Source organism: Gavialis gangeticus, unplaced genomic scaffold, assembly GCF_001723915.1.
Source record: "Gavialis gangeticus isolate Ggan-Ray unplaced genomic scaffold, GavGan_comp1, whole genome shotgun sequence".
Lineage (NCBI taxonomy): Eukaryota > Metazoa > Chordata > Crocodylia > Gavialidae > Gavialis > Gavialis gangeticus.
Genome location: NW_017729001.1, coordinates 28,978,872 through 29,002,427, shown reverse-complemented (window position 1 = coordinate 29,002,427; position 23,556 = coordinate 28,978,872). Strand labels below are relative to the sequence as shown.

The 23,556-nt window shown below is 43.0% G+C and overlaps 1 protein-coding gene across 4 annotated transcripts in view; it reads left to right on the top strand.

Moving 5' to 3' along the window:
* MYO1H (myosin IH) overlaps positions 1 to 23,556 on the top strand; it is a 63,483-nt gene that overhangs the window by 6,424 nt on the left and 33,503 nt on the right. For 2 of the 4 annotated variants that reach the window (XM_019507174.1, XM_019507173.1), the window contains exons 2-13: positions 12,769 to 12,927; positions 13,368 to 13,483; positions 15,185 to 15,383; positions 16,342 to 16,422; positions 16,829 to 17,008; positions 17,958 to 18,056; positions 19,192 to 19,305; positions 19,889 to 19,960; positions 20,698 to 20,817; positions 21,108 to 21,175; positions 21,861 to 21,966; positions 23,270 to 23,350. In XM_019507174.1, the coding sequence (XP_019362719.1) occupies positions 12,769 to 12,927; positions 13,368 to 13,483; positions 15,185 to 15,383; positions 16,342 to 16,422; positions 16,829 to 17,008; positions 17,958 to 18,056; positions 19,192 to 19,305; positions 19,889 to 19,960; positions 20,698 to 20,817; positions 21,108 to 21,175; positions 21,861 to 21,966; positions 23,270 to 23,350 (1,395 nt within the window). Of the gene's footprint in view, positions 1 to 9,128; positions 9,313 to 11,616; positions 11,714 to 12,768; positions 12,928 to 13,367; positions 13,484 to 15,184; positions 15,384 to 16,341; positions 16,423 to 16,828; positions 17,009 to 17,957; positions 18,057 to 19,191; positions 19,306 to 19,888; positions 19,961 to 20,697; positions 20,818 to 21,107; positions 21,176 to 21,860; positions 21,967 to 23,269; positions 23,351 to 23,556 lie in introns of those variants that run through there. The other 2 variants (XM_019507175.1, XM_019507177.1) reach the window with 2 other exon arrangements.

Sequence of the window (23,556 nt, the reverse complement as noted above, 5' to 3'; positions counted from 1 at the left end):
GCCTGAGGGAGGGCGAGAGCTGGCAGGTGGAACCGAGTATCAGTACCAGTTTCATGTATTGAACCGCCCAGCTTAGCTGATGTAGAGCGCATAACAAGAAAGAGTTGCTAAGAACAAATCTCTATTGTTCCCTGTCATCTTTAAATGAGTGTCAAAGTAGGCAGGGGGGCTTTGACCGTTAACCGCACAATTTAGCCTGCCTGTTGTGTCCATCAGGCCCCACCTCCTTGGAGTTTCTCAGATTAGAAAAGAAGGCCTCAGTCCCTTATAAATGGGCCAGCTCTTCTCCTTTGTGCGCAGACTGCCCAGTGTGAAATCTGCAGTGACGTTAAATGTTTTCTAATGAATAATTACTGAAAGGAAATGTAGGAATATATGTGTAATGGATTGTAGCGCATTAAAATGTTTTATTTTGCGCACAAAAATGTTGTCCTTCACAAGCACCACGATTGTTTCAAAAAGCCTTTTGTGCAGGTTTGATTCTCAATGGATTATCTGTGAGCTCTTACATTTCAAATAGAAATCAAAAGGGTCCTTTGGCAAACTAATGTTTTTCAAAATGGCAGCCATGAAGCCCATTTAGTATTTAAGGTTTGGGTTTTAAAGAAATGTTTGAACTCTGGAGACTTTCTCACTTTTTTTCTTTCTTTTGATTTATGAAAGTGAAGTGGTTCACCTCGACCTCTCTCCTATTCAGAAAGACAGACAGTCACCCTTTAACAAGTCTATAGTAGACTATTCCCTAGATACAGACAAGAGGCCTTAAGAATTGTTGGCATTTCCCTAGGCTGTTGATTAACCTTAAAACCTTCTTATTCTGTATTCTTTTGAAAAGAAATTGGGTTACAATGTGTAAACGTTTTCCACAATATAATTGTATTTATGGATTCTGTTGCCTTGAAAACTGTGTACTGTAGTTCAAAGATGGTCTAGTTACTGGTTGCAGGCCTTAAGATGAAAGCTTCTTGCAATGTGGCTGAACATAGTCAATATATAAGAAAATTGAAATGCAGCTGACATGTGAAAAACATAAGGGGGTGCCTTGCATATGTCACAGACTTGCTGAAATTTTGAGAGAAGGTTACTGCTCGTAACTTTGTCTTCCTTGCTGGCTGCATTGCAATCGGAAGCTCATTAGGAAAGCTACCTACAGAAAATGTCCTCTCTATGGAAACTAAAAAAAAAGAAAGTATGCAAGGGAAATCCTAGATGAAGACTCAAATTCATCTTGAATAGGAATAAGAGAGCTGAGGTTTTCCATGTGCTGTGCAAGTTTAAATCTTTTCATATTTGTGACGAAGTTGAAGGGATGTGAAGATAGCCAGATAATAACCCCTGGAAAGAAATATGCCCTCTACACTCCTTTGGGAAAGGAGGGAATAGATCACGGCAATATTTACCAGGGGCTCCTGTGCAGCAAGCAGTCTTCCATTGACCCAGAATTGTTGCTGGTATTTGACAGAGGGATTCAAATGCTGCCTCCCCCTCTTAGCCCTGAAAAGCCAGGTGAAACATCTGAGAACCTGTTTGCAGACAAATACAACTGTCTGAGTAAGCTGATGGTATGACACTATTTATGACGTATCATGTGTATGAAGTGGGATAACAAAGCTCTATGTCAAGCATTTTTTTAAATAACCTTCTGATGTATTTTTATGAGCTGCATGGGGTCTTGTGGAGTATTCAGAGAGGCTGTTTGCCAAAAGCCAGAAACCTCCTTGGATTTGCCAGCTACTGGGATTTTCACCCATGACTCCAGGACCTTCCTGCAAGCAGGCAGTTGTAGTTACTCCCTCTGTTCTGTAATGCTCATGGCAGATGATGGGTTTGAAGTCTGGGAAGGGAGCAGAAATCTGTCTGTCCTCAAACACATACTGGCAGCTGCACTACAAGCTTCCCTCTGCCAACCTCCTCACGTGCTTCGACCCTGACCTTGAATGCTAGGGGTGAGGAGGAAGAATGCTTCTGCCTGGGCTTATTTAGTCCTTGGTTTCTGCTGACACTGCCATTTGTGGCATTTGTGGGGGCAGGTGCACCATCCAAATGCATCTCTCTAGTAGGGTGGTAATCGGTGAGAGCTGCAGGCTGCCTGCTGCAGGGAAGATGCATGCTTTACATTTCCAAAACCTACCGGTAATAGTCCCAACATCTGAAGAAGCAGCCCTGCTGAGGATTACTATATGATCACTTGCTCTCAGGCAATTTCTCTTTTACATCAGTTCTCCAAAAGCCTCTGACTAATGCACTCTAGCCCTAGCCTTTCTGTTTGCTGGCATGTCAAGGTATAATGGTGCACGAGCCAGAAAGAGGCCTTGGATGTCTTGTATTGCAACCAGCTTGCAGGAGGGCATCCAAAGGATAGATCTCAATGTAACCACCAAGACCTAGATGTTGTCAAATTTGTCAAACCTGAAATAGGGTTTCAGTTTCCTGTAAAAGTCTGCATTACTCAGAATACTCATCACCTTACCCACCTAGGGAAAATGTCTCTGTTTGTAGGAGGCCATACAACACTGCTTTTACCAGTGTGTTGGGAGGTGTGTACATCATTTTAATAGGCAAAAATAAAAGACTGCTTTTGTCTGAAGTAAAACATAAGTAATTTTTACCTAACCCCCCTCCAAAAAAAAACAAAACAGTCCAAAACTTTGAGGGTCAAGAATGTGGTCTCTCTTATGTCTTCCTGTTTTATAAGTTATTCTGTTCTCTTATTGTAAGCCTCCCTGAGTCTTTGCTGGGAAGGAGGGGGCATATAATTCAAATAATAAATAAATTAAAAAACCAGAGCAAATGAGTTAAGGGCTTGTCCCTTTCTTTCCTTTGGCCTGTACTGGCACCACTGAAGATATTCTCCCCTCTCCCTGCCTTTACTTTCAACCTCTAACATCACTGACATCCAGTTGTTTATACATAAGGTAATCTTTTAACAGATTGGTACCCAAGAAATATAATTAGTAGCTCCCAGCACAAGTCAGTTTAGTAAACCAGAGAAACACTAAGAACCTGTAAGTGTGACTCGCTGCGACTTACATTTTATTTGAGGCTAATCTGTTTGACTTCTATACCTGCTTATGCAGGCCAGGGGATAAGATTTGCTGAAAAATGGCATAAACAAATGTTGGAGAGTAGTGTATTGCATAGACCAAAATTTCTGAAGCCATGGTCAGCAGGATGGGCCTACAATTTAAGGAAAAGGGTCTGCTATTAGTGTAGATGTTGATGGTGGAGCAAAATTGGCTAGGTGGTCAGAAATCAGCCAATCAATCAATGACTCATTGATAATACCTTGCTGTACAAACTGAGACCTATTAAAGAAAAACCTGTAAGACCTGCTCAACATATTCATGTTCCAAAACATTGGCTTTCCAGGCCTCTTCTCGTGCACCAGTGACTATTCACAGATGATCATCTATGGACAGTCTTGCTTGGGATTGTGCTGAGCCTGACCCGGGGCTGAGTTTGCATCTCAGATGTGAATCTCCTGCATGAAAACACCCTACTGCTGCTGCTGGTCTGCCAGGCCTTGAGACCTCAGTCCTGGCTGCTGACTTCTCCACCTTTCTTGTGAAGCACCCTTTGTTTGTTGCTTGTCACTATAGGTTGGGAACATCCTCTAATAAGGACTGTATCTTCTAGAGAGCGACTCCTAGCTCCTGTGGGTTGGAGTAAGGTAACAAACCTGCTAAAACACACTCCTCCCACTCTCAACAGGTGTTACTCTCTACAGGGAAAGTGTTGCCTGAAACCCTGCCTGCCAATAGCATCACTTCTCTATGAGCTCAGAAACCTTGCTCACTTCTCTTCCTGGTCAAGGACTGAAGGGGTGTCTAGGAATATTGCCTTCTGCTCTTTTTCCTTTTCCTTTACATTGCTCTCTGGCTTCATTTATTATTACCAAATATACTAGGACCATCTGTTTGCCTCGTCTTCTGTTCTGAGATCTGGAGACCCTTGGCAAGCACTGAGTTTCACAATGCCCTTGTGATACTCCATGCAGAAATTCCCCGAGTAGCTCCCCTGTGTCGCGTGCAGCAGGAATTCTCACGTTCTTCATAGTTTCTAGTCCTGATATCACCCCCTCCCTCCCCATTACCCTCAGTGCAACCATGCAAAGTTCACTGGCAAATTCATTACAGAACCAGTTGTATAGCGTGGACCGTATTTGAAGAGGAATGCTGATGCTCCGCCACCTTTGCATTCATAACCGAATGGATCGCATCCCCTTCCATTGGCAGTGCAATAACACCCCTCCAGCAATGCTTTACACGGTCAAGCAGCAGTAGGAAAGTACTTGTTTTCAGTACTTTGTCCCCCAGTCCAATCCTATTAATTCATAAAAAGCTTTTAATTCATTTTATCAGACCAACTCAAATAGTTGGAAAAATTCTTCTTTGCAAGCTTTGGGGTATAAATGCCCTTTGTCAGGCTTTGAAAGCTTGCAAAGAAGAATTTTTCCAACTATTTGAGTTTGTCTGATAAAAGATATCAGATTTACCCAAAGAACCTCGTCTGCCTATGTCCTTAGACCAACACGGCTACAACCTATACTCCTTTAATTCATTCTGGCAGAGGAAAATGAGGAGCTTTATCTGCTAATGTTCTGCAAGCCATCAGTGGTTTGAAAACAGTGTTGTTAGAGACCCACATGTTGCACGTAAGCAGTAGAAGGGGAGGGAACCTTAGGGAAATGCTGGGTTTTAATATGAAAATGAGTTTTATAGTGACCTCTACTGGGGAAACTATAGCAAGAGCTCCTGTGAGAGAGAGGCGGCAGCGTGCAGCTTGACGCTTGAACTAGGCTGTCTGCTGATGTGCCTGGGTTCGCTCCCTAAATTAGGATTTAACACTTTAAACAGTAAAGCTTGGGTTTCAGGATGGTGCTGATTCACAGTAATCTTGAGATTCCCCCAAATGATACTGCAAGCATAAACCTGATGGGGCCAGCAGTTTGTCAGATACTTTCCTAAAAGGGGAGGATGTGATCCCTGTCTGAAGGGGCCTAAATTGAAGAACAGACTTGACATACACACAGGAGCAAAGTGCCAGAGTTCGTTTCTATGCTGCTTTCTATGGCAGTGTTGTTGACAGACTTTCGGCTAGAAGTGCCTTTTAAGAGAGGATATGAAAATGGGGTGTTATGGAAGGAGACCTGAAGCAAGATCAGCACTGGCATTTTTGAGACCCTTTGTTAGGAAAGTGGTGTGTCTCCTCTGCAGACAGGATTAGCTTGTTGGAGGGTACAGCAGCCAGGGAAGCCTCAACAAAGTCGTGTGATCTGGGATGGCAATTTGCTGCACTTGTCTCTATTCAAGGTGGGAGCTATGAGCTGATCTCCAGAGGCAATGATTTAACAGTGCCATCAGAAATAACTGTGTTCTTACTTACTTTTTTGTCACAGAGCAAGCCATTAAAAAAGGCAGATCTCTTTGCCTGACGACTGGCTAGAAAATATTACAGACCTGCACTTTTAACATGCAATAGATTGCCTTCTATGATGAGATGACTGGCTCTGTGGACACAGGGAGACTGGTGGATGTGATGTACCTTGATTTTTTTAGCAAGGCTTTTGATACAGTCTCCTACAATATTCTTGCAGGCATGCTAAGGAAGTATGAGCTGGATGAATGGGCTGTAAGTTGGATGAAAAACTGGCTGGAGCATCGGGGTCAGAGGGTAATAATCAATGGTTTGATGTCTAGTTGGCAACCAGCATCAAGTCGAGTGCCCCAGAGGTCAGTCCTGGGGCCAGTTTTGTTCAGTGTCCTCGTCAGTGATCTGGAAGATGGCATAGAGTGCACCCACAGCAAGTTTGCAGATGATACCAAGCTGGGGGGAAGAGTAGATATACTGGAGGGAAGGGCTAGGCTTCAGAGTGACCCAGACAAATTGGAGGATTGGGACAAAAGGAATCTCATGAGGTTCAACAAGTAGAAGTGCAAAGTCCTGCACTTAGGACAGAACAGCCCCGTGCAGTGGGACAGGCTGGGGGCTGACTGGCTGGGCAGCAGCTCTGCAGAAAAGGACCTGGGGGAGACAGTGCACAATAAGTTGAATATGAGCCAGCAGTGTGCCCTTGTTGCCAAGAAGGCTAACAGCATCCTGGGCTGCATTTGGGAGAAGCATTGCCAGCAGATCAAGTGAAGTGATTAGTCCCCTCTATTCAGCACTGGTGAGGCCACATCTGGAGTCCTGTGTCTAGTTTTGAGGCCCCCACTACAGAAAGGATGTGGATAAATTGGAGGGGGTCCAGCAGACGGCAACAAAAATGGGTCGGAGGCTGGGGGACATGACTTGAGAGGCTGAGGGATGGAGCTTACTTAGTCTAGAGAAGAGAAGATTGAGGGGGGATTTAATAGCAGCCTTCAACTCCCTGAAGGAGGGTTCAAAAGAGGATGGAGCTGGACTGGTCTTAGTGGGGGCAGATGGCCGAACAAGGAGCAATGGGCTCAAGTTGCAACAAGAGAAGTTGAGATTAGATATTAGGAAGAATTTCCTCACTAGGAGGGTGGTGAAGCACTGGAACAGGTTACCCAGAGGTGGTGGAGTCTCCATCCTTGGAGGTTTTTAAGCCCTGGGTAGACAAATCCTTGGCTGGGATGATCTACTTGGGGCTGGTCCTGCTTTGAGCAGGGGGGTGGACTAGATGTGACCTCCTGAGGTCCCTATAAATTGGAGACATAAATATTTCCCAGCCTTCATGTTCTGTGATTCTCTCTCCCCAGCCCTCATGTTCTAGGACTCTGTGATAATAGCAAAATACTGGCAAAGAATTGGCAAGAAGCTTTTTTGTTCTTCAACCAGCTTTACACAGTCTTTTTGTGTTGGCATTTTCATTAGTTAGTTTGACACAACATTTCTGCCAAATGAGGTGGGTGAAAAAAAGATCAAGAACTAAACACCTCCTGAGTTTAGTAGTGTTTGAATCCCTCACTGATTCTTGTTGACTTCAAATGTTGAAAATAAAATCTCAGTGGAAAAACATCAAAAGGCTAGGTGCGAGTAAAATATTCCTGTGGAGCTCACTGCCTAGATTCCCTGATAAAGTGAGTGAGAAAAATCTATGATTCTTATAGTGTAGTTCTGGAGAGGAAAAATTTGAGGCAGCCAGGGTCAAATGAATACCCTACATTTGCTACGTGAAAGGTGTATTTGCCCTTCCAGTAACTCAGGATTGGACTGGCGGTAGAAAATAGTGGTGGTAGTAATTATGGAAAGATGTTGCCATCATCTGAGCAAACTCTGAGTAAACCAGAGTTAAGCCTAACTTGAAAATGAGTAATGGAGCTCAGCCTAAAAGCGAGCAGACTGTCGTTTGCCAGTTAATGTATTGGTAAAGGAAATAGGTTAAGGAAACTTGATCGGTAAAGCAGCTCCTGGGATTTCAAGATTAGTCATTCTTTTGTATTTCTGGGCTGGGGAGAAAATAAAACTGGCTCTTTACATTCTGGTGTCAGTAGGCAATGAGAATAATAAATCCATCTTGGCAGTGCAGTTCTGTGCATCACATCTTAAGCTTTACCCTATTAAAAAAAAGAAGTCTTAACTTGGTTATAGGAGGGTGGCTGGCTGGCTGAAACAGTGAAAAATAAAGATTTCCAACAGGTCAGGAGCCAAAAAGGAGGGAATATGGTTTATATTGTGATGCAGTTTGGGTTTGGCTGTTCTTAGGCTAAGTGAGGTTTAGGTTTTCACCATTCGGTTTCATTTCTTTGGTTTGGCTCACGGGTTTCAGTCAAGGGAAAAAGTGTTCAGGAGGCTTCTTATGAAATATTTATCTCACATATGTTTGGCAGGCATCAAAGCATCTAAGAGATTACTTGCTCATAATGCCTATTGCTTATATTTTCAAAACAGTTTTGCCTGAAGTGCATGTTAAGTGATTCCTGTCCCAAGTAAGAGAAACAGAAGAGCTTAATTGGACAGGTTTTTTTCTGAAACCAGTCTGGAGAGGGCAGTGGAGTGGAGACAGGCAAGCATGAAAGGATGGATGGGCTGTTCGGAGAGAGCAGGCTGTTCCTGGCTGAAAGTTGAGGAGGCTCCAGAAGAGTATGATCAATTAATGTAATGCCCATCTTTTCATGGATGAGATGTTAATGATAGGCTCTCGGATAATAGGGATACAGTCCAAAGCATCCTGGGACAGAGCAGTTCAAATGTTTTGCTGATGATTCAAAATGAGCAGCTAAGATTTTAGGATGTGGAGGGACTGCCCAATAATAATAATAATAAGATGCATTCATGCCTCCTAGTATCCCAGCCTTGTTATGGCTGAGCATGCTTATCATGGGGAGTATTGGGAGGCCATATTCTGCTTTGTACATGCAAGCAACATGGGTTGAAGGTGTTGAATGCTTCTGCCTAAAGAATACCAGTCCTGGATTTCTCCAGCTTCACCAGTGCCATCTGCCTACTGGCTTCTATTATATTTACCCCTTCTGTCTAGCAGTCAGAGCTGTTCTGGTCAATCTGAATATTCCCAAGAGCCTGTCCATCAGGATTGTGTTTTATATAGAGCTGGGTATTTGACTGGTCAATTGACTAATCAAATATCAGTCAAAAATTGTTTTGAAAATTGCCAATAGGTCCAAATAATGCATGGAAAAAGCATAAATTTCCCATTAAGAAATGTGCCAAAAACACAATTTAAAAAAATCCTATTTCTGTCAAGAAAACTCAAAAATGTAGGGTTTTTGGGTAAAAGTGCTATAATCTTTGACCAGTCAAACAATATGCAATGAAGTGACAGGTCAATTGGCAATATTTGGGTAGGCTTGCCATTGCCAACCCTAGTTTTATGCCATGGTTAGTGGGACCAAGCCAGATCATGCTCTCGGTGCTCCAGCAGTAAGCTTGTACATCATGGGCCCACTTGTCTTGACTGGTAATACATGGTGAAGAACGTGGATTTGTGTGATCTGATCCCTAACCCTGGACTACTTCACGTTCACTCACCTCCAGTCAAAATCCTTGTCTCATCGCATCCTATTGTGTTACAGTCGGAATGAGTGTGTTTGATTTGAGACTTGAATCACTCCCTGTTCCAGGGTGATGACAAGTAACTTCTGTTCAGCTGTGACCCTGAGTAGAGGCAGAGCTGCTCTGTTAACTCTGATACGCGCTTGTACAGCTGGGTCAGGGATTGCAGCAGTTGTGTGCCCTCCCAGCCATGTTCGTGAGTTCCGATTGGTGGGGCCATTCTCCAAATGTAGTTGCCATTGCAACTAGATTAAGAAAGTCCAGATAATTAAAACTAGAAAGTGTTTCTTTGCTGAATGGTGAAGAAAGTAGCAGGGAAGAAACCAGATCTGCAAGGTAATTTTCATTCTCGTTTTTTTTTTAATCCTGGTGCATTCAGTGGCATGTTAGATGCAAAATGTATGCCTGTACCTGAAATACAGCCATATATAATCTTTATATTAAAAAATATAAAGATTAATCTAGGACAGCATTCAATCGTGCATGATTAGGTGTTATCTCCAAAAAGACTGCCTTCATTGTTTTGTGGTGGAAAAATGTCACTTGTACTGCTGGTTTATATTTCCCAGATACTGTAGTATTGAATACCATTCAGAGGGAAAGGGAACTTCATCAAAAGGGCAGCAATGATGATAAATGTACATTTATCTTGTATTTTCAACATACAGCATTTGTTGTTCATATCATGCCAGATCAGGAAAATTCAAACGGGTTTTTGCTGAATGTGGATGTTTTAATGTACTAATCATGAGCAAGTGATACAAAACCCAGGTATGAATGCTTCGCCTGTGTTTCAGAGCACAGAGATTCAGGGTGATAGCTTTGTTCTAGTCAGAATTGTCATTCATACTGAAAGAGACTGCAATCATTTCTAATTTGTGCACATTTGTAACCCTTTGGGGAGATCAGTGAAATGTGTTCAAACTGTTCCGTGACTAGTGGTAAAAAATGCCAGCGTGACAACTACTGAACTTGCTAATCAGGTGACGGAGGCAAATTCTCAGAACAAAAGCAGTCAGACTTGCAGATTGAAAGCTGAGAGGGAATTTCAGTCTCTAATCTTTCATCTGTCATGTTTTTGAGTCAAAATTGGAAACCCACTGGACTGGGAAGTGATTTTTGCCTTGTTTCGTGTGGGGTTTTTTTCCTCCTCCAAAATGACTTTCTATTTTCGACTCTAACAAGAACTTTAAAGTAATTCTGAAGATGACTTTTCAGGTTGCTTGTATATTTTGAGTAAGGCATGCCTGATGCACAGGGATAAAGTACTTTATATGTTAAGTATAAAAATCCTGCCATCTACCATGAAACATGCAGCCACCTCTGGGGTGGAACAGAAGCTGTTTAACAGAGCACAGCAACTGTGCCACAACTCGAAGGAAATGAGGAATATTCCATTCAGTTGAACCTAGAAAGAATATGCCATCCACTGGAGATTAGAGTGAGTTTTAGATGAGCAGATGGCCATTGCTTAAGCTAAAATTTGGTACAGATGCCATACTAGTTCATAACAGTAATAATCAAAGCCCTCTTCCCCTTCATATCTGAAAAGTGTGGCCAGGATCATTGCTTATTATATGAAGCCAGCAAAATGGAAGTACTGGCTGTACTGTGGACAGAAGGAATAAGCCTTCAACAAGAGCTGAAGCATATTCTTTGAGATCAACCAAGTCATGACATCACATTCATGAAAGAAGTTGTGACCATGAGGTCAGGACATTGATATTTCTTCCTCATGTGAAATTGCTGTCAGAAATGCAGCTTTCGTCTTTTACTGCAGGTCTTCCCCAGAGCTGAAATCCAGATAAGTGAAAAGTTAAAAATAAAAGCCTCAAGATGTGTTTCCACTTCTCCTGATCAGTACCTAATAAATATATAAAAATAAAATAGCATTGTGACCACTATATAAATAGCCCCTCACTCCATCCTTCTAATGTGGATGCCATATCTTGTGCGTGTCATCTCTCTGAGCCAGCAGAGTGGCAAAATCCAAAGAACCAATGTCAGAAAGGACAACATGAGAGCAGCACACAGGACTGATGCTGGCTTTCTTTAACTGATGCATCATCTTATAAATTTGACCGACAGTCTCTAAATTGCTGTGTCTGGTCTAATTCACAAGATCTGGTCTTGGAGGGTGAGCTCAAAATGGGCAGTATAGCAAAGAAGAAATAGAACAAGGAAATATGCCTTATGCATTAATGTAAAATTAAATCCTTAAAAGTGTATAATCTTTATACGAAACACTAGCAACATAAATGCTACATGAGGTTGCTTGCTTGCTGGTATGTAATATGTTGACTTGAAAGCTATGTAAGAAACAAGAGTGTGATGAAACCTGTAAATCTGAGAATTTTAAGAGCTCCATCCCAATAAGAGATCTTTAATTTCCAAGGTAATGAGTCAAAACTGGGTAGTGAGGTGGTCTTTTGCTCTGCAAGTACCCTTTTGTAGAAGGAGGATTGTTAGCCCCTATGTTTTTATTATCTGCAGATCACCCTAAAAAGTGCAGTAGAGTATTTTAATATCTAACAAGACAACTGTGTTATATCTAAGATTTTTGTATTGCTGCACTTGCATTATAGTCTTATATTCTGTCCAGACCCCTCTCCTTGGTGTATGGAGACATCTGCTGTCCAAGTGTAAAAATTTGTTCTCGGTTTGCTTGCTGGAAAGACAAAAATACAAGATGCAGCAAGATGGGAGTTAACTTTTGGGTTTCCCTGAAAAATCTTAGGTAGGATGTTTCTTTAAAAAGAATCTCCTTTCTTAAGTAGCTCCAGATGTTGCAGTCTGAGCAGCTTGATATACTTGGGTCAAAACCAACACAGCTGGGATTGGTTAAGTAGACTTGGCACAGAGTTGATAATTTGCCCAAGGTAATTTAGTGATCTTTAGCAGCACAGCTAGGTTTAGGAACTGGGGTTTTCTTTGGTTTCTAGACAATTGCTTTAAGAGTTTGAGAATTACTGGACAGTTGAATTCCCCCCCCCCATCTGCTCTTGGTCTCGCAGTCTATTTTTCACTTGAAATGGCCAATCCTGATTGGGACTGGAGATGGCAGTACTAAGAAATGAATATTCCTTTTACAAGCACTCCATGTTGCAGAGAAATTCACTCTCATTAGGTGTGCACGCCTGAACACGTCACTTTGAAGATTTGCCCTTGGAACATCCATGCGCCTGTTTTTCTCTAATTCTTTCCTTCTGTGAGGCAGTATGTCTTATTGCAACTATTCAGGTACATGCAAACCAAGTGGATATTTCATTATTGGAGAAAATCTGTTGGGTCAGACATAAATACATACATCCCTTTAATTCTCAGGTACCTTCCATCCTTTTTCCCTTTGATAATTATCTCCAAGCTTCTGATGCTGAAATCTCCCTCCTTCTCTTCCTGCCTTTCCACAGTGTCACTAACCAAGTCTTAATGTTGAATTGGCTCCACTGCTGTTCCCTAGATCCTGAGTATTTAGTCGTTCCACCTTTTGGAGCCCATCCTCACACCGCGATAGGGTGTGATAGGGCAGCATTATTACCCCTGTTGTGCAGATGGAGAACTGAGATGAGGGAGGGTGGGGAGAGACTATAGGCGATTTACCCAGGTTACATGGGGAATCTGTGATGAAAATCGAACTCTGGTGTTCCAGGACCTCAGTTACCACCTGGACCACAGGGCTATGAGGATGGTGTATGAGGTTAAGGCAGGATTTACTCCAAGGTAACAGTTTCCCCTTAAGAACAAGGAGAAGATCCAGAAAATATTACTGGGTCATTTCCCCTTTCATTGTAGAAAGAAGAGGAGGGAGATAACATCACCCTGAACATGGAAGGGGCTCTGATAGCCCGAGACAAAGTTGGGATACAGGACTTTGTTCTCTTGGATCCCCACACCAGTGAGAGTGCTTTCATGGACAACCTTCACAAGCGATACCAAGAGGACCTTATATATGTAAGTAAGCATGTTTTTATGGTTCTGCAGCTTTTGTGATGCTGCTGATGGGGTGAATTAATGCACTGATTCTAGGGACCGAGGTGACTTGCATCATAACTTACTCACTTGTATCTGGCCCTACTCCCAGAGCTAACTAGTCTTCCTACATCTCCCCAAGCTTTCCACTGAAAATTATTAGGGTAATAACGGACTAAATTTATTTAACTACTTTACTGACTAACCATAAAATCAGAGTGTAAATATTGTTGGGATTTAGGAGGTATGAGATTGGATATATGGAAATATTGAAACCCTGGAATTGTTACAGAAGCATACCATGACCACCACCTTTTCTTCTCCATGGTGGCCTGATGTTTTTGACATTTGCTCCTTTAGGAGAGCTTGCTTTAATTCTGGCACTTGCATCCTACATCTGTGCTTCCTCCTCCTTCTCACAGACCTATATCGGTACCCTCCTAGTCTCGGTGAATCCCTATAAAGAGCTGGATATCTACACGGAGAAACAGATGAAGCTTTATCGAGGAGTGAACTTCTTTGAACTGCCACCACATGTGTAAGTCTCATTAAAGGCCTCTAGATTTCAGTTTCCTTGAACAAGTTGACTTTCTCTTAAGTGTTACAGAGCGGTTGCTATTGTGTGTAATGAACAGTTTAAAAGTATTTAAAACCCCCTCTTCTCATACTAGCATTCTTACCAAGTAACGCACACCGTTTGGGAGTTGCTTGTCAAATAACTATACTGTTTTAGGTGGGGGTCCAGAAGGTGCATGATGCTCAAATTGGGTGTTAATTTGGAAGGAAGGTGATTTCTATTTGGTGGTATGAGGAATGACTATACAGCAAAATGAAGGTGTCATTTTTGTAGTCTGTTACTGCTAGCATGGAGAACGATTGTAGTGGCTATGTGGTGGTATGTGCTAAAGTCCATGTTATAATAGGGAATGTGTTCAGAATCCTTGGGGAATTGTATCACTGGCACTTTGAAGCTGTTCTGTGAATGCTGATCTGCACAAATTCCCTGAGTGTAAGTGAGTGTTTCTTGCTGTTTCACAGGTGGGGAAAATTGTGAAGGTAATTTGTTAAGAGGCACAAGAGAGGTCTGTCAGATGGGGTTAGTCTAGGAGTTTGTTCAGGAGTTTCAGTGCCAGCACTGTCTCCCTTCAGCTGGTCTGAAGTGTTCCCTCTTTTTATCCTTCCTCTTCCTCTTGGGCTCCTTTGCACTTAGCTCTGCCTATTGACTCTTCGGTGCTCATGCATTTTTTCTCAACTTGTTCCCCCTCCACTCAGAGTTCAGGGAAATGGAAGTGAACTGAAGTCAACAGTCAAAGCCAGAGACTTAACAGCTTTGCATTTTTTCCCAGTGGCTCATTCAGTGGAGACTCTGCTAATTACTTAAAAATAACTTTATGGGCAGAAGTCAGGTAGGCTTGGCCAGCCCCTTCTTTTGCTTTGAAAGAACACTTTAAACCAGCGTGTCTGAGTTCGGATCAAATTTCTGCCAAAGTAAGGGTAAGGCATGCCAGGCTTCATAGCCAACAGCACATAAGAGGGTAATGCAGTTGGTATCATCTCCAATCACTTGACTGTCTGGCCAGGATGGATAATGGTTCCTTGTGAATGCAGGGAACTGGACTTGATGGTCCAAGTGGTGCCTTCCAGTTGTACGACCCTACGAATGACGAGGGGCATCTGGGTGGGAGGTGGCTTTTGATGTGATTGCAGACCAAGACTTGAACTCACATCCCCAGTGAGATGTCTTGCCTGTTTTACAACTACAGCCTCTCCTTTGCTTGGTGGACCTGCAATGTGGTAGGCTGCATCTAACAGGGGTTCAGGCAGCCCAAATGAATTCTGTTAATAAAGGTCCTCTCTTCTTCTTTACCCTCTCCACTGTTCAAGCACCAACTTTGAACTCCTTCAAGAGACATTTGGATGCTTATCTTGCTGGGATCCTATGACCCCACCTGACTTCCTGCCCCTGGGCAGGGGGCCGGACTCAATGATCCTCTAGGGTCCCTTCCAGCCCTAATGTCTATGAAATCGATCTTACTCTCAACTGTGAATTAAGTGTTTTTTAATGTGAAGACCCATGTCGGTAACTTGGCTTAGAACATGCTACTGTTTCCAGTCTGTTGGGTTAGTGCTAAGTGTCCCATGAAGTACTGATCAAAGCTTTTTTTTTTCCTATTTTGTATGGGCATTTCACGTTGTGAAGATTTCTTAATGCTGAATTCTTGACATTGTCTTTGTTCAGATACGCCATAGCAGACAATGCCTACCGGGTAATGTGTGCTGAATGCAATAACCAGTTCATCCTCATCTCTGGGGAGAGTGGAGCTGGGAAAACAGAAGCCTCCAAGAAGATCTTGCAGTACTTTGCAGTGACTTGTCCAACAACGGAGCAGCTGCAAATAGTCCGCGATCGCCTGCTGCTCTCCAATCCAGTTCTGGAGGTAAAGGCAAACCTTTGTCAGGGAAAAAGGTTATCATGGTTGGTGTCCATGGGCTGAGGTCTGCCAGAGCCCTCTGTCTTTGTGAGACTGAAATGTTTCTAGATGCCCTCTCCCTTACTGACATTCGCATTAGGAAAATGATCTCAATTCACCAATGAGCTCCTAACCCTATGCAGAAGAAACTAAATACAGCCCCCCTCCTGCCCCCCAATGCTTCCTCTCAAGCTAAGAAAATGGGTAAGAATGAGTGTATTATGCTGTTTTTTGCTAAAGTTCTCACAGTACAATAATTCTGTGTTTATGTAAAGCCATAGATCTCCCCCTTGAGAGATCTGCTGTGTAAATAGGGAATTTTGTCAACAGTGCCTCAGGGAAATAAGGGGTGGTGGGGAGGGTACTGAGAACATTTAATGCAGGCTGTATTGTATCCACAAATGAACACACCTCTCTGAGTATCCCTCCCTTGTCCTATGACCTGCCTGATCTGCAGTAAGGCCACATATCTTTGGATGTTTCTATTAAGGGCAGCTCTTAAGAATTCTCCCCAAACTGAGCTGAGCCCTGTAAGTAGATTCATAAGATGCAATGTTATAAATACAAGAGTAGTTTTTTTCTGGAGTTTCCTAAAATTAGCTGCACATTGACTGTGAGTTGGAAATGTAGGAGAAATTGGACGGAACACCTAAAGCTGTAAGTGCTTATATTGCCTGCCGCCAACTCTTCAAGGCTGCGGACATAGAGCCACATTCTGCTTAGATATACCATTGGAAATGCAGAGTAATCCGTTAAACTTGCACCTGCATAGCTTTTATCCATTCGGTGTTTCAGTTTGACTAAAGATAGAGCAGCACGTATTGTTTGTTGCTAGAATGTTTGTCCTTGTCCTTTGGAGGGTGTCATCCGGGATGCTGAGCTCTCATTTGGAAGTTCTCAGTTGGTCTCATCTGTTTATCCCCAGGCTTTTGGAAATGCAAAAACTCTGCGCAATGACAACTCAAGTAGATTTGGAAAGTACATGGATATCCAATTTGATTTTAAGGTAAGAACAAATATAATGGACCAGTGTGAAAACAAGCGTGTCTGGCACAGGTGTTGGAACAGTTGGTTCATACATTTTTATTGCACAGCCAGAAGCAGCTCTCATCTGACCCCTTATTTTGCAGCTATTGCTTTTAATGAGTGATGTGTCTGCATCCCTATCTGTATTTAAGGAATTAAAGATAGTTAATTCCTTAGCTACAGAATGTGCTTCTTCCTAAGGGATGCTTTTAGTAAAGACGATGGAGAGAACGGCTGTGCTCTTACTCTGACAGATGGACTCTTAGTGATATAACTCTGCTTGTGTGAGACTTGGGGGAGGAGAGGAGTCACAGTGCTTCTGCTGAGTTCATATCCCTTGGACCTTCTGAGGGTGGAAGGTGTAACCTGACTACTTTTTTTCCTAGGGATGTGCAGTAGGGGGACACATCCTCAGTTACTTGATCGAGAAATCCCGAGTTGTCCATCAAAACCGTGGGGAGCGGAATTTCCATATCTTCTACCAGATGCTGGAGGGTGGAGATGAAGAACTGCTTAAGTCTCTTGGACTGGAGCGCAATCCCCGGAAGTACATGTATCTTATACAGGTTTGGAAACCGCTCCATCCCCAACATGGAACCACCTCTGAGCTGTTATGGGCTGAGTTTGGTGGCAGGTATCTGCATTACCTTGGCTTGCAAAGGTCATATAGTAGGCTTACTATAACTTGGAGGAGAACAACCACTAGGAATTTCATTATGCTGAAAGTCTTGACTACAGCCAATGACTTAGAAACCATAGTTTCTAAAACAGTTATTAGTATGTTTTCTTTTTTGGCACTGATTTGTTCTAGAGATTAAAGCAGGTGTTCTGTACATTCCTGCACCCATTGATAAAATGCAGATTTATCTGAGCAAACTGCTGCTTTGTTAACCATTTATTTTTTTATGACTAATGTGCAAAGAATATACATTAATAATAGCAACTGCATCACTGTAATAATAGATATCTGGAAACGAAACACTTAGGAAAGCGTGGCTGTAAGTGGGCTGAGCGCTTTAGTACCCAATCTCCACACATTCATGCTTTTAAGTAACTCGGTGAAAGACCTGACCAGTAGACTTCTGAGGTGCATAGGCCATGCTGGAGCAACCATCTTAGTAGATGACTAAAACGTGAGTTTTGCTTTGCAAAGTATAGTAAACTAAGACTCTTCTAGGGGTGCTGGGAAGCCTTGGGCTGGACCCAATGATCTTGTGAGGACCCTTCCAGCCCTAATGTCTATGAAATCTATGAGAGAATGGGGAATCAGACAAATAATCCAAGTGCAGTGAATTAAAAGGGGTGAAGGAGGGTGGTTCCCAGAACAGCTGCTGCATGGCACTAACAATCTGCCTGCTCTTAGTTCGTGGTAAATGAAAGCGTGGATAAGGGAAACTAAGTTCTGTTACATTCAGGTGAATGTCAAGCCAAGGTATCTCTAGTGGTATCTAATCACCACACCAACAGGATTACTATGGATGCAAAGTCTTCATGTAGCTCTCTCATGTTCTGCAGGGTAAATGTGCCAAAGTGTCCTCCGTTAATGATCGGAATGACTGGAAGATAGTCTGCAAAGCCTTTTCTGTCATTGACTTCACTGAAAAAGATCTTGAGGTACGGGCACATATGTCTTATCCAAAAAAGGCAACTACTAACTGCCTGGCTGTTCTGGCGTGTGCTGGAGAATTTCCAAAAAAGGGCCATCTAGCTATTTTTCAAGGTGGTGATGTACGGATGTGGTACTGAAGTATGTGCTGTAGAGTACAATCTTGCTGGTTTCAGTATTCCACGGAGAAGAATGATCTCTAGTACTATGCAACCCTTCTCGCTAGTGGGTAGTTTTCTGATTGGCCCCTAGGCTTTTTTGCAAGTGTGTTTGTGATTTTTATAGCTACCACAGTGGTGAAAACTGCCATATTGATATAGACGGAGATGGACACCAGAAATACATGATGCTAATGAAACACTAGAAATAAAGGGTCTGTTGTTACTCTTCATACAGTTAAAACATCTATGTGATTCACAGCTTTTCTTTCAAAACTGGAAAAGCTGGTCTGAACTGATTTCCCATGCTACCTAGAATGGACTTAGGAGTTTCTGGGGGAAGGGATGGTGATGAGAGATCAGTTTGCCTTTCTGAAGAAATAGAACAAATTAAAACACACTTTTCTTCCTCAACTTCTCTTTCCATCCCCTACCAGCAATGGCTTTTGATGACCTTTGGTTACTTTTAGTTCAAAGCTTATATGCTTCTCTAGCTTTTACAAATGTAATGGTTCCTTTTGACTTAAATGCATCATGTAGCAAGCTGTCTCTACGCTCCATGGCTTGTATTTTGTTCAACTCAGTAAGAGGAGGAGATATGGATAGAAAAAATGGACCCAGAACCAGAGGGCCTGAGCTGGAAACTATGTCATCAATGTGCATTGGTATTTGGATGACCTCCTTCACCTCGCTGCTTGGCCATAGTGATTCCCACCATGTAGATGTGGGCACTACCCCATTCCTTTTAGTCTGAGCAAGTGGCTGCTTAACTCTGTGGGGGCTAAAGAGCCCTATTACTTGACATGGAGCCCTATAAAACCCAGGAGCAAGTCTAGGAAGTTGCCAATCTCCCTCAACAATAGCTTGTTTTGTGAATCAGGGTATCCACCCCTAGGCCAGCCAAGAATATGTGTTGCTACTATGCCGTGGCACTTACCACTATGACTCTGGCTTCTCATAATCTCTTTGTTCCTTTTGGTATCAGAATCTATATGGGATCATTGCCAGTGTCCTGCATCTAGGGAACATTCGATTTGAAGAAGATAGTAATGGTCACAGCATCATCCGCAACGGCACCCAGATCAAATGGATCTCCAAGGTATCCATCCCCCGATTCTAGCACCAATGTTGTTGCTTCTTTCCTTTGCTAGGCACTTAGCTTATGGTAGCACCTCCCAAGGGGAGGCCTGACCCTGAAGAGCTCGCACGCTGAAACTTGGTGTGTGCTGCTTCATTTTACTTAAAGATACATGCCTGAGATCTAGTAATGCCCTCTGCCCCATAACCGCAAACAGGTCAAATGGAATATATCCTATTGGATTCACTAGTTCATGGGGAAGCATACTTCTCTTTTTGAAAGTGCTTGCCAGTATAGAGATAACCAGGCAGTTATCTTAGCCCTGTGCAAATAAATAAGAATGCAGTTATAATTAATGTAATCCCATTGTGACAAGTGACACCATAGTTACTCAAGTGGCTGACTGTTTTTTCTGCTTGTTAAATCTTAATTTCACCATTTATCTCTGGAAGCAGAGAAATCCATTTGTTGATTGCTGTATAACAGGTTATATTTTCCAGAGTAATAGACATGAAATCAAGGAGCCTGAGAAATTTGCTCCACTTTGAAGCAACCATGGGATTGTCCTCTGTGTTTTTAACTGGAAGTCTCTTTCTCTCTGCAGTTATTGGGTGTCCACTTATCACTTCTACAGGAAGCTCTTACGAATAGGAAAATTGAAGCCAGATCAGAAGAGGTATAATTTAGGCCAGTGTCACACTTATCTGTTCACTGGGAGTCAGTCTGATCTAGGGGTTAAAGCATGAGATGACAAGCCCTGCTCTTGATTTGCACGGGTGTTTTTAGTAAGCTTGGCCTGATTTGTTTAAACTTGGTGTGACTGTTTTCCCATTTGCACAAAACCGATGCTAAGAACATTTTTTTTTGCTTGTTTGCTTCCAAATTAGGGGGTTAATCCTTAGTTACCACTATTTCAGTGCTGGTGCCTCTCCTCTACAGCCTGTCCTCTTACTGGAGATATAAAGCTACCATCTTGCAGCTTCCCTTTACAAAGGACAGGGTATGGAGTGTGCTGACTATTTCAAAGCCACCCAGACTTCAACTCTGTCTTGTAATTGTAAGACTGGATGAGTCTCCACATGCAGCTGAATGGGATGTGGGCAATAATAGAGCACAGCATGGAGCCTCAGAGTTAAAGGCCTAAACTATTAGTCCCACCAAGTAGCAGCAATGGTATGTGGAGCTGTGGTTGGCTCGGTTGTTCTTCTCTGAAGACCGAATGTGCTGGCTTGTATGTCAGGGTGAAATGCAGGTGGTCAGGGTGGTGGCCTGCTCTTGATCCAGCAGTGTTTAAATTATTTTAATTCACTGTGTTATATGTTAATCCCTTGCTCAGGCACTCTGTATTCCCCTTATGGCTTTGTCATTTTTTGGTTCATGAATCTTAACATTTACTATATTTCCTTTCTTTAGGTCTTGACTCCATTGAATACAGACCTGGCAGGCTGTGCTCGGGATGCCATGGCTAAGGCAATTTATGGACGGACTTTTACTTGGCTGGTCAACAAAATTAATACCTCTTTAGCCAACAAGGTTGGTTCCCATTCTAGCACCTACTTGTGTATTACTGTTGTGTCATGCGTTAAGTGTTAGTGTTGCCAGAGTGTGACATGACTCTGGGTTCACCAAAAAAATAGTTTGCATAACTGCTATCTGATGTTGGGCACCAGACCACGGAGTTGGAGGTTCATGTTCTGGATAGTCAGCAGTCTCTTCAGTTTTGTATCCAATGCTAAAAGTGCGTTGTCCAGCAGCTTTGGCAACATGTGCTCTTTACAAGCATCTCAAACATGATAACAGAGCATTTTAATGTGTTTTGGCAGGACCCCAGCAGGAAAACTGTGATTGGGCTGCTGGACATTTATGGGTTTGAAGTGTTGGGTACAAACAGGTAAGTGCACATGAAAATGGGGGTAAATTGTATTATCCCCACTTCACTCATTGTCTCAGGTATGCCTGACCTCTGCTGTGTGCACCACAGTGTGTAAATGTAACTGGAGAGGTGAGCCACTCTGGCTGGGTCAGGACCTTTTAATGCAATTTTAGAACCCAGTGTAGCGCTGCAATTTGGCTGCTGCTTGAGTGTGCCAAGTCGGCAAAAAGGGCCAGGTATCTTGTGCATGCAGCCGTTCAGTGAGTGCGCTGGCATTTCCTTCTGGAGCCTGCAAGTGCAGACCTGCAGCGTAGCCACAAGTGTGCACGAGAGAAGGGGAAGGGAGTTGCGGCTTTTTCCAAACTCTCTCCTTGAGGTTGAATGTTAGGGATGAGGTGTGGATGGGAAGCTGGAGAGATGGGTATGTAGACCCATTAAACACCTGCACTAGAGACCCTTTTTAAATGTGGCATGGGGTGTTTGTAGAAGGAAGTTTCCCAGTGGGAATGCAAAACCACAGCTATTTCCTGGACTGTTTGTTACCAGAAGGAAAGATTTTTATTGTTGTTGCTTTTTACCTGGTTTCACTAAAAATCTAGTGGCAACTAGAAATCAGTTCTTCCTCAGAAGGACAGCTCTAAAACCAACTTGTTTTTAAACAAATCTTGCATTCCTTCCACTTACTTTACTACTTAAAAAAAAGCTTTGAACAGTTCTGCATCAATTACTGCAATGAGAAGCTCCAGCAGCTGTTAATTGAGATGACCCTGAAGGCAGAGCAGGAGGAATACGAGCAGGAAGGTATTGAGGTAACTTTCATTGCTCTTCCTTCTCTTAGAGATAACTTACTGCACACTAACTAGTGGTGAGTGATGGGAAATGTTCCCCAGGCACTGAGTTAAAGGGCAGGCTACCACTGAATTCAGTTGCCGCATCCCAGTGGCATTGGGATTTGATGGCACTGGAGAATGGGGGTGGCTGCAGGCAGCACTGAGTACTGACACCTCCCCCTGAAGCAGCAATGTCTCCCCCTGAGCCACCAGGGTTAGCATCCAGGACACAAACCTTATGAGCTATGCCTCTGCACAGCACACTTGTTTTGAGACATCAAGGTGTCTTCAAATCGCCCAACTTTGTGACAGAAAAGTTGGTCCCTCTTAGGGTAAGACCTTCTCAACATGCTGTTCATATTTTGTCACACCTGAATGATGTGTCACTTGGGGACACTTTTGCCCTGCATCGGGTCTCAGCCTCTTCTAAACCAGGAGTCCCCTCCTTCCATTGGCCAAGCAGACAAGCAGAGGGCAATTGCAAGCTGTACTCCTTGCTTCTAACCTATGGAAATATCATGCCTCTGTTACCTAACATGACTCACAATTGCCTGCTCAGCCTTGTTTTTCCCTTGCCCCTATTTTAATAGTATCATAGAAAATGGGGGTTGGTAGGGACGTCAGGAGATCACATCTAATCCAATCCCCTGCTCAAAGCAGAACCAGCCCCAACTACATCATCCCAACCAAGACTTCATCTAGCCAGGTCTTAAAAACCTCAAAGGGTAGAGAGTCCACCACCTCTCTGGGTAACCTGTTCCAGTGCTTTATTGTCCTCCTTGTGAGAGAGTTTTTCCTTATATGTATCTAACCTCAACTTGCCTCACTGCCGCGCGAGCCCATTGCTCCTTGTTCTATCATCTGCCACCACTGAGAAGAGTCCAGCTCCAAACTTTGATCTCATCCCTCCTAGCTGGACCCTTTCTGTTCTGATGAACTGTTTAGTTTGTGTGCCTCAAAGGAAATAGTGGCAAAACCAGGGCTCATTTCTCAGAAGGATCTGCAATGAAATGCCTTTGCAGAGATGAGGCGGATCCTTGTGAGAATCCAAAAGAGAGAGCTGAGAAAATAAGAGCAAAACTGACACCGTGCTGCAGTGTAGCGGTCTGAAAAAAGGGAAGCTGTCCATGCTGTCTTAAGAAGGAAGATGTAGAGCAGGGGCTGAGTCATGAACCCTTCCAATATGATGTTAAATATGACTAACTCCAAATGCTTTCAGCTGAGTGCATAGAGGTCTTGTTTGAAATGCCTTTTAAAGGAAGTTTTCCTTTTCTGATTCCAGTGGGAGCCAGTTCCCTATTTCAACAACAAGATAATCTGTGAGCTTGTCGAACAGAAACACAAAGGAATAATCTCCATACTGGTAGGAACAAACATTTGTTCTGTGTCAAGCCTAATAATGCTTTGTACAGTGCTTCCCCAGAATTATTTCAAAGCTCTGTGGCTGCAAAAGTTCTTTCTCCAGAACCTGGCTGGCAAAGTTAAGGCAGAATACCTGGCTATAGAGGCAATGGTCAGCTCTGAATAGCACCCCCCCACCAAAAAAAAAAAAAAAAAAAAAAGCCCTTA